This window comes from Mustela erminea, chromosome 6, assembly GCF_009829155.1.
Source record: "Mustela erminea isolate mMusErm1 chromosome 6, mMusErm1.Pri, whole genome shotgun sequence".
NCBI lineage: Eukaryota > Metazoa > Chordata > Mammalia > Carnivora > Mustelidae > Mustela > Mustela erminea.
The window spans coordinates 8,449,972-8,463,446 of NC_045619.1; the positions used below are offsets into that span (position 1 = coordinate 8,449,972).

The 13,475-nt window shown below is 50.1% G+C and overlaps 1 protein-coding gene across 2 annotated transcripts in view; it reads right to left on the reverse strand.

The window, feature by feature from the left end:
• FAM83F (family with sequence similarity 83 member F) overlaps nt 1-13,475 on the reverse strand; it is a 32,852-nt gene that overhangs the window by 9,152 nt on the left and 10,225 nt on the right. For both annotated transcript variants that reach the window (XM_032346205.1, XM_032346204.1), the window contains exons 2-3: nt 1,339-1,506; nt 700-821 (exon numbers count right to left, since the gene is read on the reverse strand). In XM_032346205.1, the coding sequence (XP_032202096.1) occupies nt 700-821; nt 1,339-1,506 (290 nt within the window). The remainder of the gene's footprint in view (nt 1-699; nt 822-1,338; nt 1,507-13,475) is intronic.

Consider the following 13,475-nt stretch of genomic DNA (forward strand, 5'->3'; position numbering starts at 1 on the left):
GAACGTCACCGGTGTGACCTTTGTGGCCAAATCCATCAACCAGAACCTCATCATTCTCCTCGGTAAAATTCAAACCACCATCCTTGGGTACAAAGTCTGCGACTTTTTTGCCGTTCTTGATCAGCTGGACTCTGACATGTTTCCTGACGGCAGAATGTGGCTGCTGGGCTTCAAACCCTGCTTTTCCCAGCACAATTCCCTTTGCACGGGAAGCGCCTCCAAATGCGTTGGCCCCCAGGGCTGTGCCCAAAGGGACCTTCTTGTGCCATTTATTGTGCCACTTCTGATCTCGCAGGCCATGGAGCTTCCTGGCAGTATGAAAACTAGGACCATTGCCCATCCTGCTGGCACCACAGGCCTGAGTGAAAGTGACCACACCCTCCCATTTCTTTCCCAGATCTGGTCCATTCTGCTTCCTGACTGTCCCCGCAACGACTAGCCTCACAATGCAAGCAGCTGCTGTGGACCATGAAGGTCAAGCTGTGCTTAATGCCCGGGAAGAGTTGACCTCTGGAGTAATTCAGTAGCCAGAAATTTGGAGGGCAGGTACTGGCCAGGAGGCTCTTCCCTGCCATTAGATCCAAGAACCCATCTTAGACCCACGACCATGGGGGGCTCCAGTCCAGAGTCTTCCTGACCATGTAATTTGTTACCCCAAGTAAAAGCCTCTGGGTTCTTCTCTGACCTGGCCCAACTCACCTGTAAGATCCTGTGGCCACTTTCTCACCATCTACCATTAGGAATGTTGATGACAGGGTCCCCTTGATCTTCCCCATGGGCATGTAGAAGCCAACACCTGTTACAGAGCGGACACGGATGTTCTGTTGAGAAGAGTGGAAAAGCACTGTCACTCATGAGACTTGGAGCCAAGTTTTGTGTGGCAGAGAAGGAACCCTCTTGTCTGTGGAGCCCTGCCTGTTGGTTCCCGTCTACGCTAGACTCTACTTCCCACAGGTGTAGAGGTACAACCCCATCTGGAGAGCAAGAGGAAGTTAGCACATCTTGCTTTGAGCATAGATGAGCCCAAGGTAGTTCCTGCCTGCTCCCAAAGCTCCCCAGAAGAGAACCAAAGCCCTAGCTTTGATCCTGACCGTGACTCTGCAGGGTGAGCACCCCAGGACTGGGCCAGAGCTGCCTCCTTAACCTCAATAGTCTTGAGGCATTTAAGCTGGGCATGTAAGTTAGGGTTATCAATTCACAAGGCAAGGTTTTAGACAGAAAGAAAGGTGTTGAACTCTTGCCCGAACTGGGCAGAGGACGGGGGCAGAGGCCGCCTCCATCTCATCTCTTGCTCCTCTTCCCTCCACCCTTCACCCCTACCCCAGTGGTACAACTCACCCGAATGCGGAAGTCGGTGAGCTCTAGGCCCTGACACATTTCCAAGAAAAACTTCACGCCTGCCTCATCCAGGATGATATACACCGGGACCCGGCGCTTAAAGGCAGCATCCACAATGTCTTGGAAGATATCGCTGTCAGTGAAGAAGTCCATGACTACCGCAATGACCTGGATGGGGAAGGGCGACTAGTGAGACATGGGGTGACTCCGTCTCTATAGCGGTACACTGTGGCCCAGAGAGGTCTAGCTGGGCCTACGTAACCAGAGGCCAAGAGCCAAACACCCCATCTGCACCACTCCTGGGCTCTCCACGTCCCATCCAGCTCTGAGCACTTCTGAGCCCGGAGATGGGCTCTCTGCCCTGAGAAATGTCTGGGGGTCCAGGCAGGCTATGCTCTTTGTGCTTCATCTTGATAAATCCCCACTACCCCACCCTGCCCATTCTCCAACAGCTCTTCAGAAGCCGCGTCAGGGGGATCTAGGAGGTTGAGGAAAGTTGGTCCTAGTGGCCCAGGGAAACAAGTAGGCTCAAGAAGAAGTCACTGAGAAGCGTGGGATGGACTCATTCTCACCACCTGCAAATCTGCTCAAACCCCCTTCTCTGCCGGCCCGAGTGCTTTGATCTCCCTAGAGTTGTGCACGGTCCTGTCCTCCCGTTGGTGTGGATTCAGGTAGAACTCCAGGAGCTCAAACTCTCCTGGCCTCCAGGTGGCCGGGTTATCTCACACCACCCTCAAGTCAAGATCACTGCCTAGGACCCTTGGTTTCTAAAAGCCTGTCCTGAGGATCTGTCGTGGAAGGTGAGGTTTTCAGCTTGAGGTAGATCTGCCTTTCTGACCTTAGTTTCTTCATTTTCCTAGGCAAAACTTCGTCTGCTCCAGTGGCAGGGTTTTCTTGCGGGCCCCAAGCATTGTGGGTGTGATGCAGAGCAAAGGGCATGCTTTGGGGTCAACGGATCTGGTTATATCGACTTCCTATGTATGTGATCTCAGGCAAGTCACTTAACCTTGGTGAGCCTCTGCTTCCTCATCTGCAAAGTGGGCATACCCTTTACCCTGTACTTTCATTTTGCCATTGAGATTAGATAACATCTGTAAAGCATCAAATACAATGTCTGGCACGCAGGAAGTCATAAATAAATGGTAATCACTGTACGGTTGAGGGCTTCTGTTAGCTGTTGCCACTGGAAGCCTGAACTCTGAAGTCAGACAGACCAGGCCTGGTAGACCAGCTCCACCACGTACACCAGTACACCAGCTAGTAACAGGAACGATCTCAAAGGGCTGTTGTGAGGGACTGGGGAGACAAACCGCGAGAGCACTGAGCACAGTGGTATCCTCCATCTCCACTACCCTCACACATGTGCTCTACCCTCCCCCTGCCTCTAAAGAACCCCCCCTCCATTCACGCAATATTATTTACCACTGTTCTTGGCTCCCACATTTCATACTCAATCATTCATACAAGTTAAAATTTACTGGGTCCCAGAAGCAGAGGGGGGATCTACAGATGAACTTTAATCCCTGACTTCAAGGGGTTAATCCCACTGGAATGATAAGCCGTTTGCACTAAGTAAGACGTGAGGCAAAATGAGATAAATGCTTTAAGAGAAGTACAAGTGATCTGTGAGGTGAGTTCAAAGTCAGAAGGGGGTGTGGGAGGAGGGGCAGCAGGAGGGAGGGAGACTGAATGATTGCTTCTGGCCAGAGAAGAAATTCTTAAGAAAGGCTTCATCAGGGAAGCTAACACCTGAAGAATGGGCAGCCTCCGGGACCAGGAGAAATGAACAGGGAGGAAAACAGAGCTGGCAAGTGGGAGGGGGTGCCGCGCGTGGGTATGCGGGTTGTGCACTGCACATGGGCTCTGGGCTGAGCGGGTGAGTGGTAAATATGCCTGCCTGAGGAAGGGATAGCTTTTTCTAATCTGACCACATCCACAGGGGCTAGCAGAAGCCTATGAGGCACGTGTTTCTGGCAAAGAACACATCGTAAACAAAGGCACTGAAGACAAGGACTAACAGGCACCACACGCTTTCCACGTGCCCTACGCTGAATTTTCTAATTTGATCCTCAAAATAAGGAGGATTGTTCTCATTTTATAGATGAGGACGTAAATGCAAAGGGGCTTAATGATGTGCCCAAGGTCTTACAGTTAACATGTAGCAGAGCAAGGATTTGAACTCAAGTCTCTCCAACTCTGTAAGGTATTTTAGAAACATCATATCAAAAGCTGGTTCTTTAAAAAGACCAAAAAAGGGGCGCCTGGGTGGCTCAGTGGGTTAAAGCCTCTGCCTCCCGCTCAGGTCATGATCCCAGGGTTCTGGGATCGAGCCCTGCATTGGGCTCTCTGCTTAGCTCTCTTCTTCCTTCTCTCTCTGCCTGCTTCTCTGCCTACTTGTGATCTCTATCTGTCAAATAAATAAATAAAATCTTAAAAAAAAAAAAAAGACCAAAAAAGATAGATAAACTTTTGACAAGGCTGACAAAAACAGGGAATGCAGATAAAGTGCTGAGTAAAAACAGAAATAACCACACACATATTTACTTTTTAAGAAATCATATTATTTAAGAAATAGTAAAAACGACAAAAAGAATATTAGGACTATTTACATACTGATGAATTTGAATGTGAGAATGACATAGTTCAGTCATTAAAAGCAAATTAAACATAATTCAGCATAATCCAGTAAGGTTTATCCTGGAAATACAAGGATGATTAATCTGTTCTTTTAATTTATAACATTTATGGGGTCAAGGTGGGGAAATCATATATTATTTTAATAGGTTTTTTAGAAGTATTTGATAACATGGGGCACCTGGGTGGCCCAGTGGGTTAAGCGTCTGCCTTTGGCTCAGGTCATGATCCTAGAGTCCCAAGATAGAGCCCTGTGTTGGGCTCCCTGCTCAGTGGGGAGTCTGTTTTTCCCTCTGCCCCTCTCCCCGCTCATATTCTCTCTCTCTCTCTCTCTCAAATAAATAAATAAATAAATAATACCATGTTTAAAAAAGTATTTGATACATGAGATCCCTATTTATGATTAAAATTCTCAAAAAAATAGCAATAGAAGGGACCTTCTATTCCTTAACTTGATAACAGCTATCTACAAAAAACCCACATGAGGGGCACCTGGGTGGCTCAGTGGGTTAAGCCTCTGCCTTCAGCTCAGGTCATGATCTCAGGGTCCTGGGATCGAGCCCTGCATCGGCCTCTCTACTCAGTGGGGAGACTTCTTCCTCCTCTCTCTCCCTGCCTGCCTCTCTGTCTACTTGTGATCTCTGTCAAATAAATAAGTAGAATTTTTTTTTTTAAGATTTTATTTATTTGACAGACAGAGATCACAAGAAGGCAGAGAGGCAGGCAGAGAAATGTTAGATGCATTCCCTTTAAGTCCCAAGAATGTCAATAATACTTTCACCATTGCTATGGTGGAAAAAGTACTGGAGGTGCTGACCAATGCAATATGACAGACAGAGAGAGACCAATAAGAAGAAACAAAACTATCAATATTTGGAGATGATTTTTAATTTTTTTAAGTAGGCTCCATGCCCAGTGTGGAGCCCAACGTGGGGCTTGAACTCATTACCCTGAGATCAAGACCTGAGCTGAGATCAAGAGTCAGATGCTTAACAACTGAGCCACCCTTAGAGATGTTATTTTTAGAGAAAACCCAGTAAAATGTAGATGAACATTATTAGAATTAACAGGGGAATTTAGCAAGATTGCCAGATACAAGAAAAACTAACAAAGGGCAACAGCACTTTTATACTACAGTAGTGATCAACTAAAAGAGAGGGGTGGGGAGAAAAAAATATGATCAACGTTGCAATTTTATTTTTATTTTTATTTTTTTTAAAGATTTTATTTATTTATTTGACAGAGGTCACAAGTAGGCAGAGAGGCAGGCAGAGAGAGAGAGGAAGGGGAGCAGGCTCCCTGCGGAGCAGAGAGCCCAGTGCAGGGCTCGATCCCAGGACCCTGGGATCATGACCTGAGCTGAAGGCAGAGGCTTTAACCCACTGAGCCACCCAGGCACCCTGACATTGCAATTTTAAACACATAGGATTTAAGAATTAATACCTTTATTGAGAAATTTAGAAACCTCTATTCAAGGATACTTTAAAATATGTGAATAAATGAACAGATAAATTGTGTTCATGGATAACACGATTCAATATGTGAAAAATCAAATTCTCACTATATTAATAAAATTCAATGCAATTCCAATGAAAGTCCAGTCAGTATTTCTGAGGAACCCAAATAATTCTAGGATGTAAGGAAGGATACAGATCTACAATAGCTAAGTCAATTTTGAAAAAGAAAAACTGAGAGGCACCTGGGTGACTCAGACAGTTAAGTGCCTGCCTTTGGCTCAGGTCACGATTTCCCAGTTCTAGGATCGAACCCCGCATTGGGCTCCCTGCTCAGCAGAAATTCTTCTTCTCCCTCTGCCTCTTCCCACGGCTTGTGCCCGTTCTCTCTCTCAAATGAATAAATAATCTTTAAAAAAAAAAAAAAAAGGAAAAGAAAAGCTGAGAGGTGACACTTTTCCTACCAATAGTAAGACATGCTGCCGAGCCATAGTCATAAGATTGTGGTACTGAGGCAGGAAGGAAATGAAAAACAAATCAGTGAACAGAACGAAGACCAGAAACAGACCATAAACATCTAGAACTTGAAGTCTGACAGAGGCAGAATTACAGCTCAGTGGACAAAGGATGCTGCTTAGCAGATGTTACTGGGGTACTGGGTTACTCGAGAGAGAGAGGGTATCCCTGCCTTACACCATATATAAAGGTGAATTTCAGGTGGGTTAAATACCTAAATGTGAATGATAAAACTAATAAAGGAATTGATAAGATAGGATTTCTTAAAAGTCTAAAAGCACAAGTTGTAAGGCAAATGAAATTAAAAAAATAATGCATTTGGGGCACCTGGGTGGCTCAGTTGGTTAAGCGTCTGCTTTCGGCTCAGATCATGATCCTGGAGTCCCGGGGTCGAGCCCCATGTCAGGTTCCCTGCTCGGCAGGGAGTCTGCTTCTCCCTCTGCCCCTCCCCCACTCATGCTCGCTCTCCTCTCTCTCCCTCACAAAATCTTTAAAAAAAAAACACAATGCATTTGACAAATTAGGGATTTTTTTGTTCAAAGGAGGATGCTGTAGATAAAGGCAACTGATTGACGACAGGGAAAAGATATCTGTAATGTCTACAACCAAAAGGAATTAATAATATACAAGGGATCCCTGCAAACCAGCAAGAAAAAGACAGGGAACTAATTAGAAAAATGGGCAAAGAATATGAATAGGTGACTCCAAGAGGAGATACCTGAATGTCTAATAAGTATAAAAAGAGAAGCAGACCTCATTAGTAATCAGAAAAATTCAAATTAAAGCAAAGTGATAAGAGAGAGAGAGATACCACCTTACAACTGTAATATTCACTAAAAATGGGAAAGCTGGCTAATCCCAAGAACCGGAATGTGAGGGCAGGGGAACCCGCGTGGGCGGCTGGTGGAGAGAACAGAGGTGCCGCTATTCCCTTCAGCAGTGGGCAGAGAGTGGTGGATTTAAAAATGTGCATAACTCAACTCAGCAATGCCGCTCTTGGCCGTGCACCCAGGGAACCTTCCAGATCTTTGCAATAGTCTGTAAGGGGGCAGGAATGGAGACATTTGCTGCAGCTTTCTTTGGCATAGCAAGGAGTTGGCAACAATTAAATGTCCATCTCAAGAAGAATGTGTAGGGGCACCTGGGTGGCTCAGTGGGTTAAGCCTCTGCCTTCGGCTTAGGTCACAATCTCAGGGTCCTGGGATCAAGCCCTGCATCTGGCTCTCTGCTCAGCTGGGAGCCTGCTTCCCACCACACCCGACTCTGCCTGCCTCTCTGCCTACTTGCAGTCTCTGTCTGTCAAATGAATAAATAAAATATTAAAAAAAAAAAGAAGAATGTGTAAGGAAAAGGTGAGGAATGTGCACTGCAGAGGGCTTAGTAGCCGGCAGAAACAATGTACTAGTTCCAGGGCAGAATAGTTCTTTTGAAGACGGAGAGTTTGATATAAAATGTCAGAGAATGACATCTCTAGCCTAATACCATTCATGTAAATAAAAACACACGACATAAAATAACACTGCATATGTTTTCCAAGGGCACAGACATGTGCATGGACATATACTGAACACGTTAGGGTGTCTGCCTGTGGAGGGAGAAAGGAATGGAAGGAGAAAATAAAACAAGAGGGGTCTTCTGTGGTAGCATGATGGCAGTGGCCCATGACCCGAGGGTCTCAATCAGCTCTGCACTTGAGGTCCAAGACGGACAGACAAACCCAAAGCGGGCGACCCAGAGCAGTTCAGGGTAGTGAGTAAGTATAGTGGGGTTGGGCTGGGTCATGGACGGCTTTAACTGGACGTTTTGGGCTTCACTGCATCGAACATCTCCCCTCCCCCCCGCCCCAGTGTGGCAGGGCTTCTGATACCTTCCCTCCTAAGTGCTATCTGAGGCCAGAGGCCATTGTTTGCTCATTTCCAAACTCCCTGCAGTGTCCAGGTCAGAGTCAACTCTCCACGTATTGCTGGGGAGTGCCTGTCTGGCTCTCAAGTCACTTCTGGATCCACTCTCCCGCTTTCCTTTCACAATTGCAAAAGCAAGCAGGGAGCTGGCCGCCCTCACCCCTACCCGACCCCACCTGGCAGAGGATGTGATGTGGAAACGGATCGCCAGCCGGAGGGAAAGATGAGTCCCGAGGGCCCCCCCGCTTTCAGGAGGCTTGGTCTGCAGCACCCTGGCGAGAGCCAGCCATCTGTGTCACTACCAATTAAACAGTGAAATATCTGTAGTCAGAAGAGAAATCAATTGCTCTCTGACTCCTGCAATCTCGTTGTGGAGGAGAAGTGATAATTACCCTCCGCTTTGGTCTCTGGAGGGCACTGCTTGACATTCAGCTCCGCAGTTCCAGCCCCAGGAAAACCAGCCTCCCCACCACCCCCCTCCCCGCCGTGGTGTTCAATGCCTCGTGATCCTCTACCCCAAACCCAACTTCCAGACTCCCGGAGCCAGTGGAAAATGGGGTATGAAAGGAAGGACGTCACAGGCTCAGAACCCAGGGAGACCGATTCTGTCAGCAGAGAAAAGTCACCCCCCTCCCCGCCAGCAGCAGGCTTCCAGTGTCCTTTAGCTGGTGACCCACTGATGTGCGGTGCCCAGGGGGAGAGGTTAATCTGAGGCGGCAGGAGTTTTTAGAAGCTGCGGCAGGCGTCATGCTGCAACACTTCTCATCAGGTGTTTAGTTAGCTTAACATCTCCTCCTCTGATATCCTGCCTCAGCGACGTAGGGGTGGGGGGGGCGCGGAGGGCAGCGGGGCAGGGGAGGGTTAGGGAGTCTCAGAACACCCCTCTGTCATTTACCTTTAATTACACTGCCAGCTTTTCAGATTCTCTGTCTGGATTCCTTAATTGCCATTAGAAAGCAAAACAACCGAAAGACTCCCACCTTCCCTACATGCTCCAAGGCAGCTCTGCTCAAGACTGCCCAGGACCAGCACCCCTGGTGTGTTTGGGTGACCCAGACTAGATGTGTGGTGCGGATCTCACCAGCCTGCCTCACAGGCACTTCCAAAACCAACATCCTCTTGGTCACCCTGGCCAGAAGCCTGAGTCTACTGGTCTCCTCCTCCTGCCCCACTGAATACATCTGATTGGTCGCTGAGCCCAGCAGGTCCGACCTGCTCCGTGCACCTTCTCTGGGTCAATTCCTTCCTATTCCCACTATACTGCTGCTCTCACTCAGGCCCCCTTTTCTTACTGAGCTCCTGGAATAGCTTCCTGACTAGTCTCTCCTACTAATCATTCTCCCCAGCAACAACCCCCAAGACCACAGCCTCATAAATTGGGGGCAGGGGTCTCAGGGGCCTCAAGAGAGGTCCAAACTCCTTAGCTTGGCATTTGGAGGGCCTTATGATTGGCCCCTTTCTGCCCCTCCAGCTTCAGCTTGGGCCACATCACCTCTGTCCCTTTGCAGTGCAGAATGTCCTGCCGTGGCCCAAACAAGGGGTTTCTCGACTGTGGCTCTACCGACATCTTGGGGTCAGCGCTTCTTTGCTACGGGGGGCTGTCCTGTGCACGCTGTATAGCTGCATGGCAGTAGTCTCATTCCGCATGGTAACAACCAAAATCTATATCAAAATCTATAGACGTGACAGATAAATATCTCCTGGGGGCAAAACTGTACCACCCCCCACTTCCTTCTGAGAACTGCTACACACTTCTGGCAGTTTTCAGTCCTTTTGGTCCTACTCCTTCCATAACCCGATGAAAACTCCTCTGCAGCTTTCAAGCTCAGCCAAGAGCTTCCTGAACTTCCCCCCACCCGTACCCAGCAGTGCTCGCCACTCCCTGCTTCCTGCCCTGGTCATAGTCCAGGCAAGTGCGAGGTCCTTGACACTGTATTGTAAGTAACATCGGCTCAACAGCTCTGTCCCTCCCTGGGCTGTGGGCTCCTGGATGGCAGGGACCATGTGATTTGCCTCAGAGTCTCCACCCTCAGGGGACCTCTCTACACAAAATCAGCTCTCTGCGTTTGCCCATGAATGCCAGCATACAGTATTTGTGGGTGCGGTTGGAGCTTTGTAGTTCTTTCATTTCATTAATGACAAGGCACTGGGGTGGGGAAGAAAAACAATACTAGGCAAGCTTCCTGGTTCGATCATCTTGCTGGAAGGCAAGAGTTAAAGCTCTTCCTCAAGGGTGCACAGAAGAGAAAAGAAGTTGGTGCCCTTTGGGACTGCCACCTGAGCAATAGCTTAAAGGTCTGGTCTCTCTGCCTCTATTCTATGCACCCAAGATCTTAAAGAAGCAGCCAGCCCATCTGTGAAGACAGTACTTAGCCAATGTCCATCTGGCCAGGAGGCGGGGCTGCCGGCAGCAGGTAACAGCAAGCACCTTTGTGAAAATGACAAAAGGGAGCCTGTCCTCCCTGCCATGGGATGCGAGGCAGTGAGTGGAGCATGCGCTCTCAGCTGTGCCTGCCTGCAGGACACAGGCTGCCCCTGGCACTTAGGCCCTGCCCTGGAGGACGTGCCAGACGCACAGAATCTCAGAAGTAGGAGGAAACTTGAAGCTGGAGCCCACCTCCAAGGTTAACTGACTCTGTTGGGCAGAGGTGGGACGAAAACCTGGGCTTCTCACCATAGTCCTGAGCTTCCCTAGGACACCAACCTGTCACCCCCTCCCCAGGGTGATGGGGATAGCGCAGCTCTGGGCACAGCTCTGGGCACAGGTCTACTCTGGCGAGGCCCCCAGTCCACCTCTGGGCACTCAAACCCAGGCTGCTTCAGTGCAGCAGGACAATGCCACGTTCTCCTTCACTGTTGTCCCCAGCTCCCCGCTGCTGCACTGGGCGGGTGTGGCAGAGATCTGTGCCTTTCTCGCTCGGCTCCGTGGTGGGGAAAAGCAAGAGGCCACAGGCCAAGCCTGTCTATTGCATGGATGCTTGCTGACAGTCCCCTCTTTCTAGAGAGGAAGGGAAGAAAGGGAAGAAAGCCCACCAAGGTATGGCCCAAGGAAAGCCCACCAGTTCCTGCTTCCCGCTGATTATGTATACAAGCCTGGGGCCTGACTTTCACCTCCCAGGACTGCTGGGAGGTTCAGATGAGGTCATGCTCATGAAATCCCACGAAAAAGCTGTATGGTTATAGGGGGTCATTAAGGTAACACCTTAATGGGTGAATGGGACTAGCACCCCACACCGGAAGCCCTAAGGTTCCTCGAGGTAGGGTGGGCTGCAGGTGGCCATCTATCTATCTGGCAGCCCAGGGCAGTCCATTTGTCTGGGACCAGACAGGAGTCCTTCCCTTTCCTGTGGGGGGTAGTGCTGGGTCAGCCAGCCAGGGGTCTCCCCTTATCACCCTAGGGAGGGATCAAGGTCTACAGCCAGTAGTTGTCAAACCTCACTGTACGAAGGATCATCTGGGGTGGGTTGGGGACAGCGGTGTGCCTGCTCAACATGCAGATTCAAGGGTCTCATCTGCAAAAATTCTGATCCAGCAGGCCCTTAAATAATGCATTTTAGCAACACCCTTCCCCGCAGGTGATCTGAATGCAGGCGGTGATGGGTCACACTTGGAGTCCTGACTGGTGTTGGCAAGAGAACACACTCTCTGGACGCAGACAGTTTTACTGGTTGAGTGAGTCATCTCCTCTCTGGCCCAGCTCCCTCACGTGGGGAGGTGATGCCTTCCCGGAGTTGTTCTGGGTCTTAAGTGAGATAATGCAGGCGGCACAGGAGCTGGGGTGAGCGGCGGGTAGAGGCTGGTACCAGCTTCTCAGAGACCCAAGGCAGAAGGAAGGGGCCATCACTTCAGAGGAGGGGCGGCAGAGGAAGAGAGCAGAGAGGGGGCGCCAAGCTCCCAGGGAGCCGGCGTTGGGAGCCGCCCGCCAGCTCAGACATCAAGGTGGAGATGTTGCTCCTGTGTTCAGTACCAGCCCAGCAGGCCCAGCCTGGGGTGGTGATTAAAGCCTAGACAACACTACATTTACAGAAAGGTCAGAACTTGAACTAATTGAGGGGAAGGGCAGCTCAATTAAGTGAAGAGCCCGCATAGGCACTGTTCCTCGAGCGATGCTGGGTGTCTCTGCCCGCACACCAAGCAGCCGGAAGGCAGTAAGCCCGCAGCTGCCGGAGGAGAGGGGACCTCAGTGTGGCCCCGGGAACGCCACCGGCACAGTTGCTAGTGGAGCCCAGCGAGGTGCTGCTGGAGGATGGAGACACCTCATCTCGGGGGCGGGGGCTCTCGGTGCTCCGGGTACACCCGGCTTCCTTCTGTCATCAAGGCTCCCTCTGGAAGATCACCAAGCCTGGTAAGGTGTGAACAACTGAATAAGAAAGCGTTCCATGTCTGCTCCTTGCGGTGGAGGGAGAGGAGAGCCAACAGGGGAGGTCTGCACAGGCCCCATGGGGAGGACACTCATGGAACACTGCCTGGCCCTGCCCCCTCCCTCTTCCTAATGTCCCACCCTGGGCTCCAGATTCATTCTGCTAAAGCCCCAGGCCAAGAGTGTACTGCAGTGCAGAAAGCAGACTTTGGAGTCAGGGATCCCACGCTGGCGGGAAGACCTCTGAATTCTACCTGTAAAGTGAAGTCTGCTGGTTCCGTGAGGAGCACAGGACTGGAGCGGTGCAGTCCCGATTGTTAGGAGGCAGCTGGACAGTGAGGTAGTCAGAGCCGGGGTCCCAAGCAAGAAAAGATGGAGTCAGGACAGCCGAGATCAAACAGCACTGACATCCTGTTCTGCAGCTTAGAGGGGACATGCACTGACATTCTGCTTTGCAGCCTTTGCAGAAGTGACTTCTGCAAAAATCCTAGAATAAAACAATTAACTGCAACGCATTTGTCACCATCATGGGCAAGGGGCAGTTAAGACATAGGCCCCCAGATGTTAGCAAAAAAGGACCATCGGTGTGTAGACATTAACCGAATAGGTAGACAGATACCAAAGCCCTGATTGGCACCACTCAGCACAGCCTGGTTGCTTAAGACAGTTCTAATCTTAGAAACTCTGGGGGCAGCCTTCTCAGGCCCCTCCCTCTCCGGGAGCTTTATCCAACCACTCAGTAAACTTTGCCTTGCTGCCCATCACTCCTCATCTGGAATCTACCTCTTCATTCTTTGAAGCGGCGTGACCAAGAGCCACGGGCACTAGAGGCAGATAAATCCTGCAACACGATCACTCTCCCTCTTGGCAAGCGGACCCAGCAACAAACCCTAAACACGTCATCGCCCTGCTCAAACACTCTGGCCCCCCGCTGCCTACAGAATCAAACCTTTCGTCCAACTGAAGACCCTCCATATACTTCCAACCCACTCTCTCTCCTGACAGTAAATTCACAGCACCCGAAATCATTCTACGTTCTCCAAACACACTAGCAGCTCCTCCCTGCCCCCCACAACACACACACCCCTTGTGTCCTAACACGTGCTGCCTCCACCCTATCCCCGTGGTGATGGGAATGCCCTTCCTCTGGCCTTATTCCACTCTTCACAGAGGCTGTTCCAGGATCATTCTCTGTTCCCAGCCCCGAGGGCGGGAATACTTTCCCAGGATGCTTGTCTCCTCAGGCCTGGGTCTGTCCTGAGCACCTGGCAG